The sequence below is a fragment of the Sander vitreus genome, chromosome 7 (genome assembly GCF_031162955.1).
Source record: "Sander vitreus isolate 19-12246 chromosome 7, sanVit1, whole genome shotgun sequence".
In the NCBI taxonomy this organism is placed as follows: Eukaryota; Metazoa; Chordata; class Actinopteri; order Perciformes; family Percidae; genus Sander; species Sander vitreus.
This window is the reverse complement of record NC_135861.1, coordinates 12,886,891-12,900,477: the sequence shown is the minus strand read 5'-3', so window position 1 is coordinate 12,900,477 and position 13,587 is coordinate 12,886,891. Positions and strand designations below refer to the sequence as shown.

Genomic DNA, 13,587 nt, shown 5'->3' with positions numbered 1-13,587 from the left:
CTATCGCGGACCGCTGATTAGCTTACAACGCTTGTATTCGGAGAAGAAAGACAGTAGCTCCCAAGACGGCGACCGCCTGTATACGAGAACGCGACTGTCTTTATAATCAATCTTTTTAATAAACTCTCTGTACACTTACAAAGTTTTCAATGCTTCGGTTAACATTTAGGGACCCTCATTATGCTACCGTTGAAGTGTGGTGATATTTTGAGCCTTTTTAGTGGTATAAAAATATAGTGGTATTTAGTGGTTTTTACTTTCCCTGTGCACCGAATACTAGCGTTGTAAGCTAATCAGCAGTCCGCGCTAGCTTGAAAACATGTCCCAGAGAGCGACAGAGTGGGTACACATCTGTTATTTAAACCATAGGTTCGTTTTGCGCTGGAATTGTCTTTATTTTACGTTCAAATATATGCATTATGAACAAAGAACCGTCATTATTTCCAAGCAATGCTGTGCTGAGTTAGCTAGGTAGCTAGCTAACATTAGCATGTTTTTGCCTTGGAGCAAACGTATGTGTTTTTGTTAATACTGTCGACATTTAGCTAGTTGTGAATGGGGCCTCCCACACTGCTTGATCCACGCCCGGCCTTTCTCCCCTTGGGTTTTAGGTTTCGGGAAGGGAAAAATTCCACCACCCCGTCCAAACTTTTAGGATACCGGGTATCGGATTTGCACAACGCTTCGGCGTACGGTGTTTCCCTCGCTCGAAAGCTTGACAGACCTCCCGCGCCTAGTTACGGTTGCTAAGCCACGATTGGCCTGTGGCGGTTTTCGGGCGTGGCTTAGCGAAGGGTCAATTCCGGCCAATTTTTACGTTAAACTTGATCACTATAGCTACGCGAGTACTTTCAATAGAAAAAAACCCGATCCGAATCAGTGCAGACAACACGGAGTAGCTGCAGCTAAAACTTCAGTTGTCGGGGCAAGTTTTAGAGTGCCTTTGTGCCTCTTAACAGACACAAAATGCAATTAATATGTCTGTGCCACATGAACAGGGCCCTTATGTGTCAACAAGATGCGTTTTCAACTCAGACATTGTTTAAATTCACCTACCCTGTCTTGATCCTGCCGGTAGGTAGCTTGGCCTGTTAGCTGCTAGCTGTTAGCTGCTATCTGCCGTCCGTGATAAATGTGTTCAGCCAGGCTTTTGTAAAAAATCATCACGCAGCAGTTCCATGTGTATTTGTAGCTCATCCATTTTGTGTGTGATCGATCTGGTGTTGGTAGGTAGGAGGCTTGTCAGTGTCGATCTGTGTGGTAGCTAGTTCCCTTAGCCAGGCAAGCAGCCTTTGTCCCCCTCCCGCAGCCGACAAAAATCCCCCGAGCGCCCGGTGGTCTGGTGGATGTCCTCCAGAGGACAGATCATGCCTTCGCAGCGAAAGGTTTCGTTTATTTCCCCCTCAAAAAATAGGTAATTGAGCATTGTAGTGGTTATGACCATATCAGTGACTATGTAACTACATGGAAATGGGATAAGCGATATCTGTGGCTTGCACAGTAATAGCGTTACTGAAGCTTAGCTGTAGCATCGCACTGTCTCCTGGGAATTCAGTTGTAGCAGGAAAAGGTAAAGAGTAGTGTGCAGATCGGAGCGTAGTGTGTGAAGAGCAGAGTTGTTTACAAGGGAAGAATCTTGGAGTAACGTAACTATGGAGAATATAGCAGATATACAACACACGGAAGAGCCTTTTGAGTTTGATGGTCCTCCTTATTTATTTCCGAACCTGAGTATACAGACGAAGAACTAACCTCACAAGAGTTGGAAAGAACGAGACAGACAGAGGAGCAACAGGCAGATGAACTTGCTGCTCCAAGCGCAAGCTAAAGTTAGCCTTTAGTAACTGGAGGACATAGCCACACCACTGCCGCTCCGTGGATTGTTATTGGGATGGCCGCTCCATGGATTGTTATTGGGATGATTATCACAGAAACCTGTCTGAATACACTGACGGCAGCTAGCAGCTAACGACTATCAGCTAGCAGGGCAAGCTAGCTACCGGCAGGATCAGGACAGGGACCAGGGTAGGTGAATTTAAACAATGTCTGAGTTGAAAACGCATCTTGTTGACACGTAAGGGCCCTGTTCATGTGGCACAGATGCATTAATTGCATTTTGTGTCTGTTAAGAGGCACAAAGGCACTCTAAAACTTGCCCTGACAACTGCCGTTTTAGCTCAGGGGACGCTTGTACATGTAGCTGCAGCTTCTCCGTGTTGCCTTCACTGATTCGGGTCTGGGTTTTTTCTATCGAAAGTACTCGCATAGCTATAGCAATCAAGATTAATGTAAAAATTGGCCGGAATTCTCCTTTAATATTTTTGTTAATTTTGACATACTGAAAGGGCACCTTTTAAAAAAACAAAAAAAACGTGCGAAAGAGCTTATCAACAAACATCCATAAGACAGTTCAGTACACACACAGACATAAAGAAATTATTCAATTATTACAATTCACAAATGACAATTGAAAGATCAGGGGAAGATGTGATTAAACGCACTTCACCTAAACCTTTCTGCTCAATGTTTTATTACACTTACGCTTAAAAGCTGTTCTTATAAACCATCTGTAGACTTCAGACTAAGACTTAAATTATATTTCACAGTAATAGGGACTTAGGTCTTGACTTGGACTTGAATGCTGTAAAAGGACTTTATTGAGACTTGACTGAGATTTGATTTAAAAGCAAGAACATTTAAGTCTTTAACTTGGCAAAATCAATGAACAATAATAAACATTCAAGACAGTAATAGGCAGGTAATAGCCATTTCTAGACACCTTGAATATTCAGTTATTAGAGCAATGCATTGAAAGGACTTTTTCTCATTACATAGAAACAAACACCTAAAAGATTACAAAGGTAAATGTCGTGTCATTGAAATGCTCAGCATTCAGAGAATTAATTCTTGACTTTGAACCGCACCCAAAGACTTGAAAGTTGACTTTGACTCAGTCTAAAATAATTAAACAACTCTGTGAATTAGCATTGTATTTTATTCCAAGTTGAAAAAGACTGCTTTTTTACCTGATTAGAATAATGTGTGAAATATGTATGTTTTATTCTTTTGCACAGATAGGAGGAATATCTTCAATAATACTTTCCTTAAAAAGGAAAAGTTATTGTCTTAGCTGTTATGAATAATTGGTTTTAATGTTCAAATACTGATTAAATGTAATTGCATATATATTAATCTTGTGACAACAGGACACCAAAAAAATACCATTTGCAAAAGAGAGCAATTTGGATTATTCTTTCAGAACTGATGAAGTACCAATGTATAGTACAGATTCCTCTCTGTTAATGATCAACAACCACTGTAGTTTTAAGCATGAGTGAATGCGAAATGGGAATACACATACATACATATTGCCTTCAGAGACACAGGTTAAAGTAATGAACAAGTTCTGCTAGTCAGTGCACAGTGGATTGCAGGGCATCAAGCAAAGATGTCATCAGCGTGGCAGTGAATCATTCTTTTCAAAGACGAATCGCCCATGGAATGAGGCAGAGCACAAAACCACCATTTGGTAATAGACAAACACATGACATGCTGTCAGGGGATTTTGTTGCTGCGACATTTCACTTGACACTTGCAGCCTACGCTTTTTGGAAGAATTGAACAAAAGCAAAACAGACTGCGGCAGAATAGAATAGAGCAACATAAAATAAACACTTATCTCTTCTTCAGCGGGATGTTTGGCTGTCTGAACAGACTGCACACAGGCTTATACAGTCAATTGTATGACTCAGGCCTGTTAATGAAGGCCAAAGCCTAACAGAGCCCAGCAGGCACTGACAGCAATCAGTGGCAAATGAAAGATTTATAAAGGGGGACTTTGGTTGGCTTACGAGGTCCAGAAACGTTAAGCAGGTTGGATCTGGTCTGCAATTAAGATGGGATATGTGGAAGGATAACAGGAAATTGGCTGTTGTCATATTCAAATTTGGTTCTGTTGCAATAGGGTCAGAGAGGCAAATTCAAGCGAAGACATTCCTGTTGCTATCTTTTAATTGTTTTTGCTCTTAAAGCTTTTTATATAAGAAATAAAGCAGAAGTTGATGTTTAAGTAGAGCTTTTGGCCAGAGAGTGACCAATGGATTTTATATATATATATATATATATATATATATATATATATATATATATATATATATATATATATATATATTAGGCCTGCACGATATTGGAAAAAACTTACATTGCGATGTTTTTTTTCCCTGCGATATATATTGCGATATGAAAAAAAGACTCATTTTTACAAGAGGACATAAATAGCCCTATTTAGAAATACTAAATCATTCTCAACTACTGGGATGATTTTGTAGGGGAGTGCATCTACAAAGAAAATAAAAATGAAAAAGGAAATTTTCTTATGTGAACCAGTCTTTGTTGAACTTTAATGCTTTACAAAAACCAAAGCAAGTAAGCGCTGTGATTACTCTTCTGAAGTGATTTTGGAGAGGGAAATTAGGAAGAAATACACTGGTTGACTGACATGACATCATTGTACTCATATAATATCAATCCAGGCTAAAGTGAATATTAATAATGCATGTTGCTTCCTCTAAATGTCAGGTTGTGGTCGACTAGCGGGGCCTGCTTTGGTTGTTTGATAAACATGATTGGTTTGCTGTGCATGCAGAGCCTGTATGTCACACTCTTGCAACAGACTGTGTATCCAAGAGCACTTAAATCAGTGTAAATCACGTTATATCAGACACAGACTGCTGTTGTAGATTAGTGTTAAGTTTCCAGCGTCGCAGCTCCGAACCATAACGTTAGTTGGGACAGACGCCTTGTTTCTTTAGGCTAACTATGTTGGCTTTAGCCTGGCTACTAGCAGCTTTCTGCGGTGAAAAATGGCCGGGATATGTCGTGATTACGTTGCATTAATCAGGTGATTTAGTTTGTCTTTGCAGCGAACATAAAACACTGACTACTGTAACTTCACTACCCATGGAAAAGCATGTGCATCACTGTCAGCAGCAGCTGCCGCTTACGGTACTTTTCTACACACGGGAGAGCCTCACTTCCCATAACAAACCCCCCCTCCCCCGTCCGACTAACGTTACGTCACATGACCACCTGTCTTAAAGGGGAAGGGTCGGCCGGTAACAATCATGGAAAAGGAGAACGGTGAAAGTTTACTTTTTTATCAAGCAGCAAAGAAGTTGTAGCGTCAACATCGCAACGTCCTGCGATGTGACTATCGCGCATGTGCACATCGCGATGTAGACGATGAAACAAAATATCGTGCAGCCCTATATAATATCATAATATATATATATATATATATATATATATATATATATATATATATATATATTATGAATGCATTTAGTGGTGAAAGCAGCAATATATCTGAATTATTTATATTTTACGTCGTTATTTTTTACATGACCTGGTCTGTACTTCCAGGCTGGTTCCCGTTAGTCCACGGTTGTCACACTCCATCTTCACACACTGACAATGTGGCTCGCTCAGACTCCCAGGATACTGTTTTTTAAGACAGCTATGAAAGCCAGCAACAGTATGAGCTAGCTTTTTGCTCTTTGGTTGCATGTGGTGGGTAGCAGCCAGTGAATTTTGGCTTTGTCCACACAGCAATATTTACTGTTTCCAAGCAGAAAGTGGAAACACATCTGTCATCTAATTTTCTTGTTTGTGTTGCTTTTCCAGCTTCTTCTACCAAATGCATTCGTGTTCTGTGTTGTAGTTACTTGCTGGCCAATGTACTGGACAGTACTGGTGATAATTGACAGCATGCAGAGTTCTTTTTGTGTGTATTTACCGTATATGTTGGTGAGAAAGCAGAAAAATATACTAGCTAGCAATTCCTTTTCTTTATTGGACAGTAGGTAAGTATCATGATAAATACTTTTGAGGCTCTTGTAGTGCACTGTGGGCCAGATGTAAAAAGACGTTTGAGTCCGTTTTCAGCATGTTTCTGGGACAGAACAAGCTGTAAAAACAGCTGCAGATTTATCGTACAAATGGGGATTACACTGACTTGGCCTTTTGGTATGATGATTATAGATTTAAAGCATGTACAGGGTTGGATTGTTAGGGGATACGTGCTAGATAAACTTGGAGATCAATGTCTAATGGTGGGCTTGTTCACAGGTCCCAGCTCTAGTCTTGTTTATACTGGATCACACAACTTTCTTGGTCCGGTGACCTTTTATGTTTGAAGGGTTTTTAGTATAGCAACAAAAAAGACTCATTCGTTTTTAGGGTTGGAAATAGTTGGGTTTTAAAGCGGGCAAAAAAACAAAACAGGCCAAATGTACTTGTAAATACCTCATTAACTACCGCAATTTCCATATGCTGCCAATTGATTGGAGGCGTGATGTCAACTCTATTTGATTTCCCCCAGTTTTCACAAGGCTGGCATATTGTAAACATACCACCAGATGCTTTGTGTTTTCCTCAAAGAATGAGAGCTTGTCAGTGATGTTTGGAGAACGTGAGCTTCCTGGGGTTTTTTATTGAAGTGCTACCAACAATTATTGTGAAGCAGAGTAGCTTTGTGTTTATTTATTACATTTTTTGTGGTTCTGCTTTGGATGAAAAAGCAAAAGGCTGGAGTTATGAAGTTGCGTGAATAAAATGCATCATCCCCTTTTTACTCTCTGCCTCTCGAGATAATACCTGTTTACTTTGGGAATGGTTCACAGGAACTCTGTTGCCACTCCTACCTCCATTCAGATGGTTTGCGGGTAAATTACATGCAGATTTTCTGGTGCCTGTGAATACAAAATGGAGAATGCAGAGAGGAAGACTACTTTTCATTCTGTTAGTCTTCATTTTCTCCCTCGCTGTCTCTTCCTGTGTTTCCCTCTCTGCCTTTGTTTGGTGTGATGCCCACACCGTTTTAATGTTAAGGCTTGAGCTCACTCCCACTGTGTGCCAGACATTAGCCTGTGAGCACTATAATTGTAATCGTGGATAATTGCCAACCTCTCTCAATTGCAGGTTTGTTATGATGCCTGTGGGCACTCGATCCAACCTAAACACTGCTGCTTGGTGTCAGCTTGGTGGGGTGATTTCATCCCCCTGACATTAAAGTACACAAATGACGATGAACTACAAAAACGTCTTGGCGATCTCCAAAGCGCAAAATGAAGAAACAATGAGAAAATAAACCACACTTTGACTGATGCAATTGGACTGTTCTCGAAAGGTGTTTATAAGTTTACTCAACTATTATTTTGGACTTTCTCATCAAAGTTGTGTTCAATGGATTTTCAAAGTAGAGTTGGCCCTTTCTGCTGTTTTTAATTAACTATTTCCGCTTTGGCTAATTACTATCACTGAGGGACTCCTAGTCAATCCAGAGCTAAAATGAAAGCAGCACACAGCTATGTATCGTCAAAGCGCAGTCTGCCTGCTCTGTTTAGTGTCATTTCACGCTACACCGTCCTCAGAAAGCAGCTCTGTCCTTGTCTACAAGGCCTCTTCCTTCACAAACCAATACACACATATACACACACACACACACACACACACACACACACACACACACACACACACACACACACACTCAGTGCAGCCAAATCTCATCAGGCTACTTGACCTGATTACAATCAAGTAATTGCAGCAGTTTTAGTGCTGCCTTTTATTTTTCAACAAATGAAGGCTTTTTATTTTTGAAAAAAGATTCCAACTGAATTTTGTTAATCCAGAAAAAACAATTGTCTTTGCTGATTTAATTCCTCAACACTAGCAGCAGCTTCATGATAACAGGTAATTAAGACGGTTTTGCTATTAGATTTTGTGTGAGAACACGTGTTTGGATCAAGTAGTTCACGTAGTGGTAATCAAGTGCACCTCAGTTAAACAGAGAGACATTTTGCAAGTACCATTGTATCAGAATCTACGTCACACTTGACCTAGTCTTTGCATTCGCCTCTTACAGTGGTGTTACATACTTTAGCTTGCACCTGAACAATTAGGCTCAGCCTCTTTAAAGATTACAGCCAGTAAATGTTGTTTTGGATCCAGTGAAGACAGAGAGGTGAGTAATGAGGTGCTGTTATGGGATCAAAGTGTGATTCTCCCCCTGATTCCCTGGTGTGTCAGTTCTGCTGCATAAATAGCTTGTGTACACACTAATTCACACACCCAGATCATCTATTAGTGTGCAATGCTTGATCTATTTTTAATGGCTAGCTTCTAGGTTGTGCATCAACTTATAAGAGTCAGATGTCATTGCTAAGGTTTGTACATTCATGATAACATGTTAATTAACTTTAATTAATGTTTTTGAGTAACAACACGACTGCAAAGAAATCTGATACAGTAGTAGCATGACCTGCTCTACAATAAGGACTGCCTTCATTAACAAGGACCAAAGCAGATCAACTTCATACAATCAACGAGTGTGTCTTTACTGAGGAAGTGAGGAGGTGAGCACACTGTGCAGCTCTGAGGCTCCTACTTCATTATTCAGCTGCATGGCAGATTTAAAATCCCAAACCGTGAACAATGGACTCCCTCCAATGAGCCAATGTCTCTTTTGTTCTCTCCACCAAATAATTATGTTGAGAGCCGACTAAAAGCCTGTCCCTTCTCTTCAGGACTGAAGTTATATGGAGTTGTGTCAGTTTAGAGTGGTTTCATTCATTAATATGAAGAGCATCATTATCTGAGGAGGTGTTGATAAGTGGGTCTATCTTTGTGATCCTGTTTTCTGTTGTTGCAGGTGAACTGAACTTAGATTGCAGTCTTTGCTAAAACACAGTAATTGATTCATTGAAATGCATAAAAGATTACATTATATGCTACAGACATTAATTCCTCAAAGACCCCTGTATTGTTAGCATACACTTATACTTCTTCTGTTAGAGACCAAAGGGATTGTTAGAGTGAGTTGAAAACCAAAAAGCAGAAATATATTCAGCTGAAATCATGGCTGGGATCTTGTTATATTTGTACCATAATAGATGGGTCACTGAGGGTTGCTATTTAACCAGAGAGAAGCAGTGAGTGGGATGTGAAATGCGTGCCACAGTGATAGGTAGGAACCACAGGTAATGGTTGAGGTTGATGGCTGAGTTTGATTGAGTTTCTTCACAATCAAGGATCATCAGAGAGCCTTTTGTCCTGGAGCTGAATAACGTTTGACACTTGATTATCCCTGGAATTACCCACAGAGTAGTTGGCCTTATAACAATAAATATATATTCCTGTAGAGTTTTAAAGTGATAGCCCACCAAAACATACCTTTGAGAATCAAACAATGACCCCTCCCATAGGCTTGAAAGGCAGCTGTAAACAGTTTGTAGTATGATTCTTCACAAACAGCAGCAGCTCTGGTCAGTTTGAATTCTTGTCACTTACAAAAAGGCTTCCTGTGGTGACATGGTTTCACAACAAGAAAAAAGTACCAACACATACAAGAAATGTCTCCTCTTGTATAATGTGACTGGAACATACCGTAACCCTACTACTACTATACTAAGAGGAAGCAGACCGGCAAATTATACACCCACAACACTGACTAATAACAGACAACAAAATAAAAAAACTAAATCAGACAAATCAACACATCAATCAACATAAAAATGACTTGTTTAAAAAAAATAAAGAGTACAGCTCCTCAATTAGTAGCCTCGCATTGCCAGACCTTCCTCCACAGCGCTGCGGAGGAGGGTCTGGCTAGTCCACACAGCATTCTGGGATGGGAGAAAAACGTGCTGGTTTATTGGCATTTCTTTAAACCAATCACAATCGTCTTGGGCGACGCTAAGCACCGTACGGAGCCACGGTGCCGCTGCAAAATAGCCTCGGGAAGGAACTTGTTTTGGTGGAACGTGTACGTTCAAAGGTTGTTTTAGTCGTGCAACAGAAAACTCAGATTGGACAGATAGTCTAGCTAGCAGTCTGGATTTACCCTGCAGAGATCTAAGGAGCAGTTTACCATAGTCCTCATAAATTGACCGGAGTTGAAAATCTCAACACAAAGAAAGCGGAAAGTACTGGACATCCGGCCGAAATGAAAGACATTAGGCGGAATTTCCGGCGGCACCTAAACAATCCTGGAAGAGAAACGTTGTGGATATAGACAACTCAAATAGTTACCAGCCATGTTCCCGCATTACCTCTCTCTGACAGCCATACATCCAGTCATTCATTGTTTATCCATATCTATGCAATATAGATTTAGTTTCTCTCTATTTAACTTATATATTTATCTATTTATTTAAAGGAATAGTTTGACATTATAATGTGAAAGTCATACAGCCGTTGCCAGGCAATCAGCGGAGACTCTAGTGTTTCCATGTTCTGTGCTAGGCTAAGCTAACCAGCTGCTGGCTGTAGCTTCAAAGTTAATGGTACATGAGAGTTGCATCAATCTTCTCATCTAACTCTCAGAAAGAAAGCAAATAAGCGTATTTCCCAAGTTATTTTTAATACAAAAGTGACTCCAGCCAGTAGGAACTCCCTGGGGAGTCCAGTGTAGTGACTAATGAGCTGCTCCACCAGTAGCAAAGAGTCATAGAAGAGTACAGCAGACAAAGGCTTTCAGCCCACTGCAGTAGTAGATGCAACACATTCAACTACTTTAAAGCACTGTGCTACCAGAAGAGCCTTTGTGTGGTGAGCTAAAAACCACTTATGCAGATTTTAGAGAATGTGATACAGTGAAGTGTTTTTGTTTTTAACATTGAGCAGTGGGAACAGTGGTTTGGACTTTTGATGGTGAATGTTTTGAGTGTTTTGCATGAGTCCTCATCGGCTCTTCTTCTTCTCCCTAAACAGGCTGGAGTAGCTTTTTATTATATAAATGGGCATGCAGGCACACAATTTTGCACAAAGACAACCACTGATGCACTTTGTAGACAAAGAGGAAATCTAGATATGGAAAAAGTATCCAAATACACATAATATATTCCTTCAAAGCATGGCAAGACAGAAGATAGGTGCTTACACGGATATTATTCCTCCATGAAAAGACTATTAAATTGAAGCCTCTTCAATAGCTTCCTCTCCATGTCTTCCTCCTCCTTCAGCTCCACACACATTAGCCTCAGCTCTGTATGGTTCTCAAGTGGTTCCCTCTTGTTTCATCTGGTAATAATTCTTAGAGGTTTGGACCAAGCCACAGAGTATGTTAGTCATTAATATGGCTGTCAGCAGAAGGAGACATGCTCATGCCTCCCCATCTCACCTACTGTACATTTTTAAGTGGAAGGTAACTGCAGTGAGCCTCAGGACCATCTTTGTTTATTAAAAGTGCTCTTACATAGGTTATAAATGGTAAGTAACAGTGCTAACTCTCCACTGAATCTAAATGGACCCTTTTACCGAGTAACAGTGAGGGCTTTCTTGTATCCGACACCAGGAGGGTTGATGTTGCCAAAAGGTCGCAGGTGCAGGATGTGAGGCAGCAGCAGTGTTTTTGGCTCATCTCAAAGACGGCTTTGATTTCACTTCCCGAGGCAGGTGCTGGGAGGTTTCCTGTTTCTCTTGGCCAATGAGAGACGTTTCTTGTCTTCATTCGCCGGCTAGTTTGGCTTGAATATCGCTTTTGCTCTGGAATTCCACCTCTGAAGAACGGGTGAAAGGGAGAGATATGAAAGGGTGACAGGAGAGGAAACGAGAGGGTGAATCTGTCCTTGTAAAACTGCACTTTCCATTCCACTTGGCTGAGCATGATCACCTGACACAACTTGTGAATGTCACGCAATTAACCAGGCTGTGATATAAGTTAATTAATGACACACAGCTGGCCTGGACGGGGGGGAAAAAAGAGGGAAGAAAAAAGAAAGGTGAACACATGATAACAAGCATTAAGTGGGAAACAGAGGACCGTGTGATGCTATGAAATATCCAGCACTCAAAGCTGCTGTGCTGTAAGAAATAGATGCCAAAGTGAAGAAGACAAAGGTGGACAGACACAGTGAGAATACATAAAATGTAAATAAAGCATATATTGTCAGTTTGGGAAGATGGCTGGAGGGGAACTCAGCTTTAAGCAGATGTCTAGGAAACAGCTTTGCCTGAAGAGGGATAGAACATCAAGAGAAAGCGGGAGATGGATAGGAGAGAAAAATAATGTTTTCTTTAAGGAAATTAGAGCTTCTGTGAATAACTATGCTAAACCATATTCTTTATCATGATGCGTGGGTGAGGTGCCAGAGGATTAAAGAGAGTGTGCGGCAGAAAGATAGCTGAAAAGAGCCTCTACAGAATCCAGCAGCAGAGAGGAGATTGACAGAAGGGTTCATGTGTGATTCACCCCTTTATCAACACACAGCCACGCAACATTAGACCAGCAGGTGTATTTAATGTTTTTACTTAAAACACTTCATATCTGAAAGTCTTATATATTGTTCATGAAGAAACTGCTATAATCTGGACTTGTGGACACCACAGTTAAAAAATAAGAATGTTTAGTTCTCTCAATCATGGTGTAAGTAGACTTCGAGTCCTTGAAAAGCGCTATACAAATTAAATTTATTATTATTATTAAAACACTCTTGTCAAAGCATAAGAGTACTATTTTTTTCTAACAATTTGTGTAATTTCACTAAACATCAGCAAGCTACTTAACCCATTGGGCCGACCATAGATATAGAACAATTATGTTTTATATCTATGGGTCAGACGCTGACTTTAACGCACATCCAAATGTTGCTCAGTCTATGATGCTAATTACCAATAATCACTGATCTTGTTCACAAAACACCCACCCGTACTCTCAGGTCTCCCACTTCCATACACCTCACTCAAACCTCCGTCAGTTTGACCATCTTTGGGCTTAGAGCCTTCAGTTGCTCAGCCCCCTGCATCTGGAACTCCCTTCCATTGAATATCTGCAACACTGACTGTCTTTCCAGTTTCAAAACTCACCTAAAAACACACCTTTTAAACTGGCTTATTCTCTTTGATCACTGTATATATGTTCACATCAATTGCTGGTCTGATGTTTTGCTTTGTAAATATGTCCTGTACCTTTTATGAACAATTGTTATATTGTTTTTAACTTAGTACAGTGTTTTTTCTTGTTTCTTGTTATTATTATAATTATAATCCATCCCTTCTCTCTCTCTCTCTCTCTCTCCGATCCTTCCTCCGCAGCCATGAAGTCAGACCGTAAGCGTCTGAAGGCTGAGAAAGCAGACCTGGTGAACCAGATGCAGCAGCTTTATGCCACACTGGAGAGCCGGGAAGAGCAGCTCCGCGACTTCATACGCAACTATGAGCAGCACAGAAAAGTATGGCACCCATGTTCTGACCATAAATAGTTGTACAGCATGCACAAAAAGATCCATATAAAAAAAAAAGTATTTTCTTGTGTAACTGTGTTGGTTGTATGCACATTAGCACAAAAAGGCCTGTCCAAGCAACAGTGACTGGTTTTATAAATAAGTGAGCACTTGTATTGTTCCTCAGAATGAGTCTTAAAAACACAATGTGTCTGCATGCTGTAGATAGGAGAGATAATAGAAATAAGTTAACATAACTGTTACACTCTCTGTGAGGATGTTTACATGACTACCAGTGAGAAGTTTCTCTTGGCATTAAGATGATATGTTCAGGTTTGTGTGTTGCTGTTGTATTATATGTTGTCATTCA

At 40.4% G+C, this 13,587-nt stretch overlaps 1 protein-coding gene across 3 annotated transcripts in view; it reads left to right on the top strand.

Annotated features, from left to right (window-relative positions):
- The window catches only part of LOC144520730 (kazrin-like), a 199,919-nt gene that overhangs the window by 178,306 nt on the left and 8,026 nt on the right, over positions 1–13,587 (top strand). For all 3 annotated transcript variants that reach the window (XM_078254693.1, XM_078254694.1, XM_078254695.1), the window contains exon 6: positions 13,090–13,226. In XM_078254693.1, the coding sequence (XP_078110819.1) occupies positions 13,090–13,226 (137 nt within the window). The remainder of the gene's footprint in view (positions 1–13,089; positions 13,227–13,587) is intronic.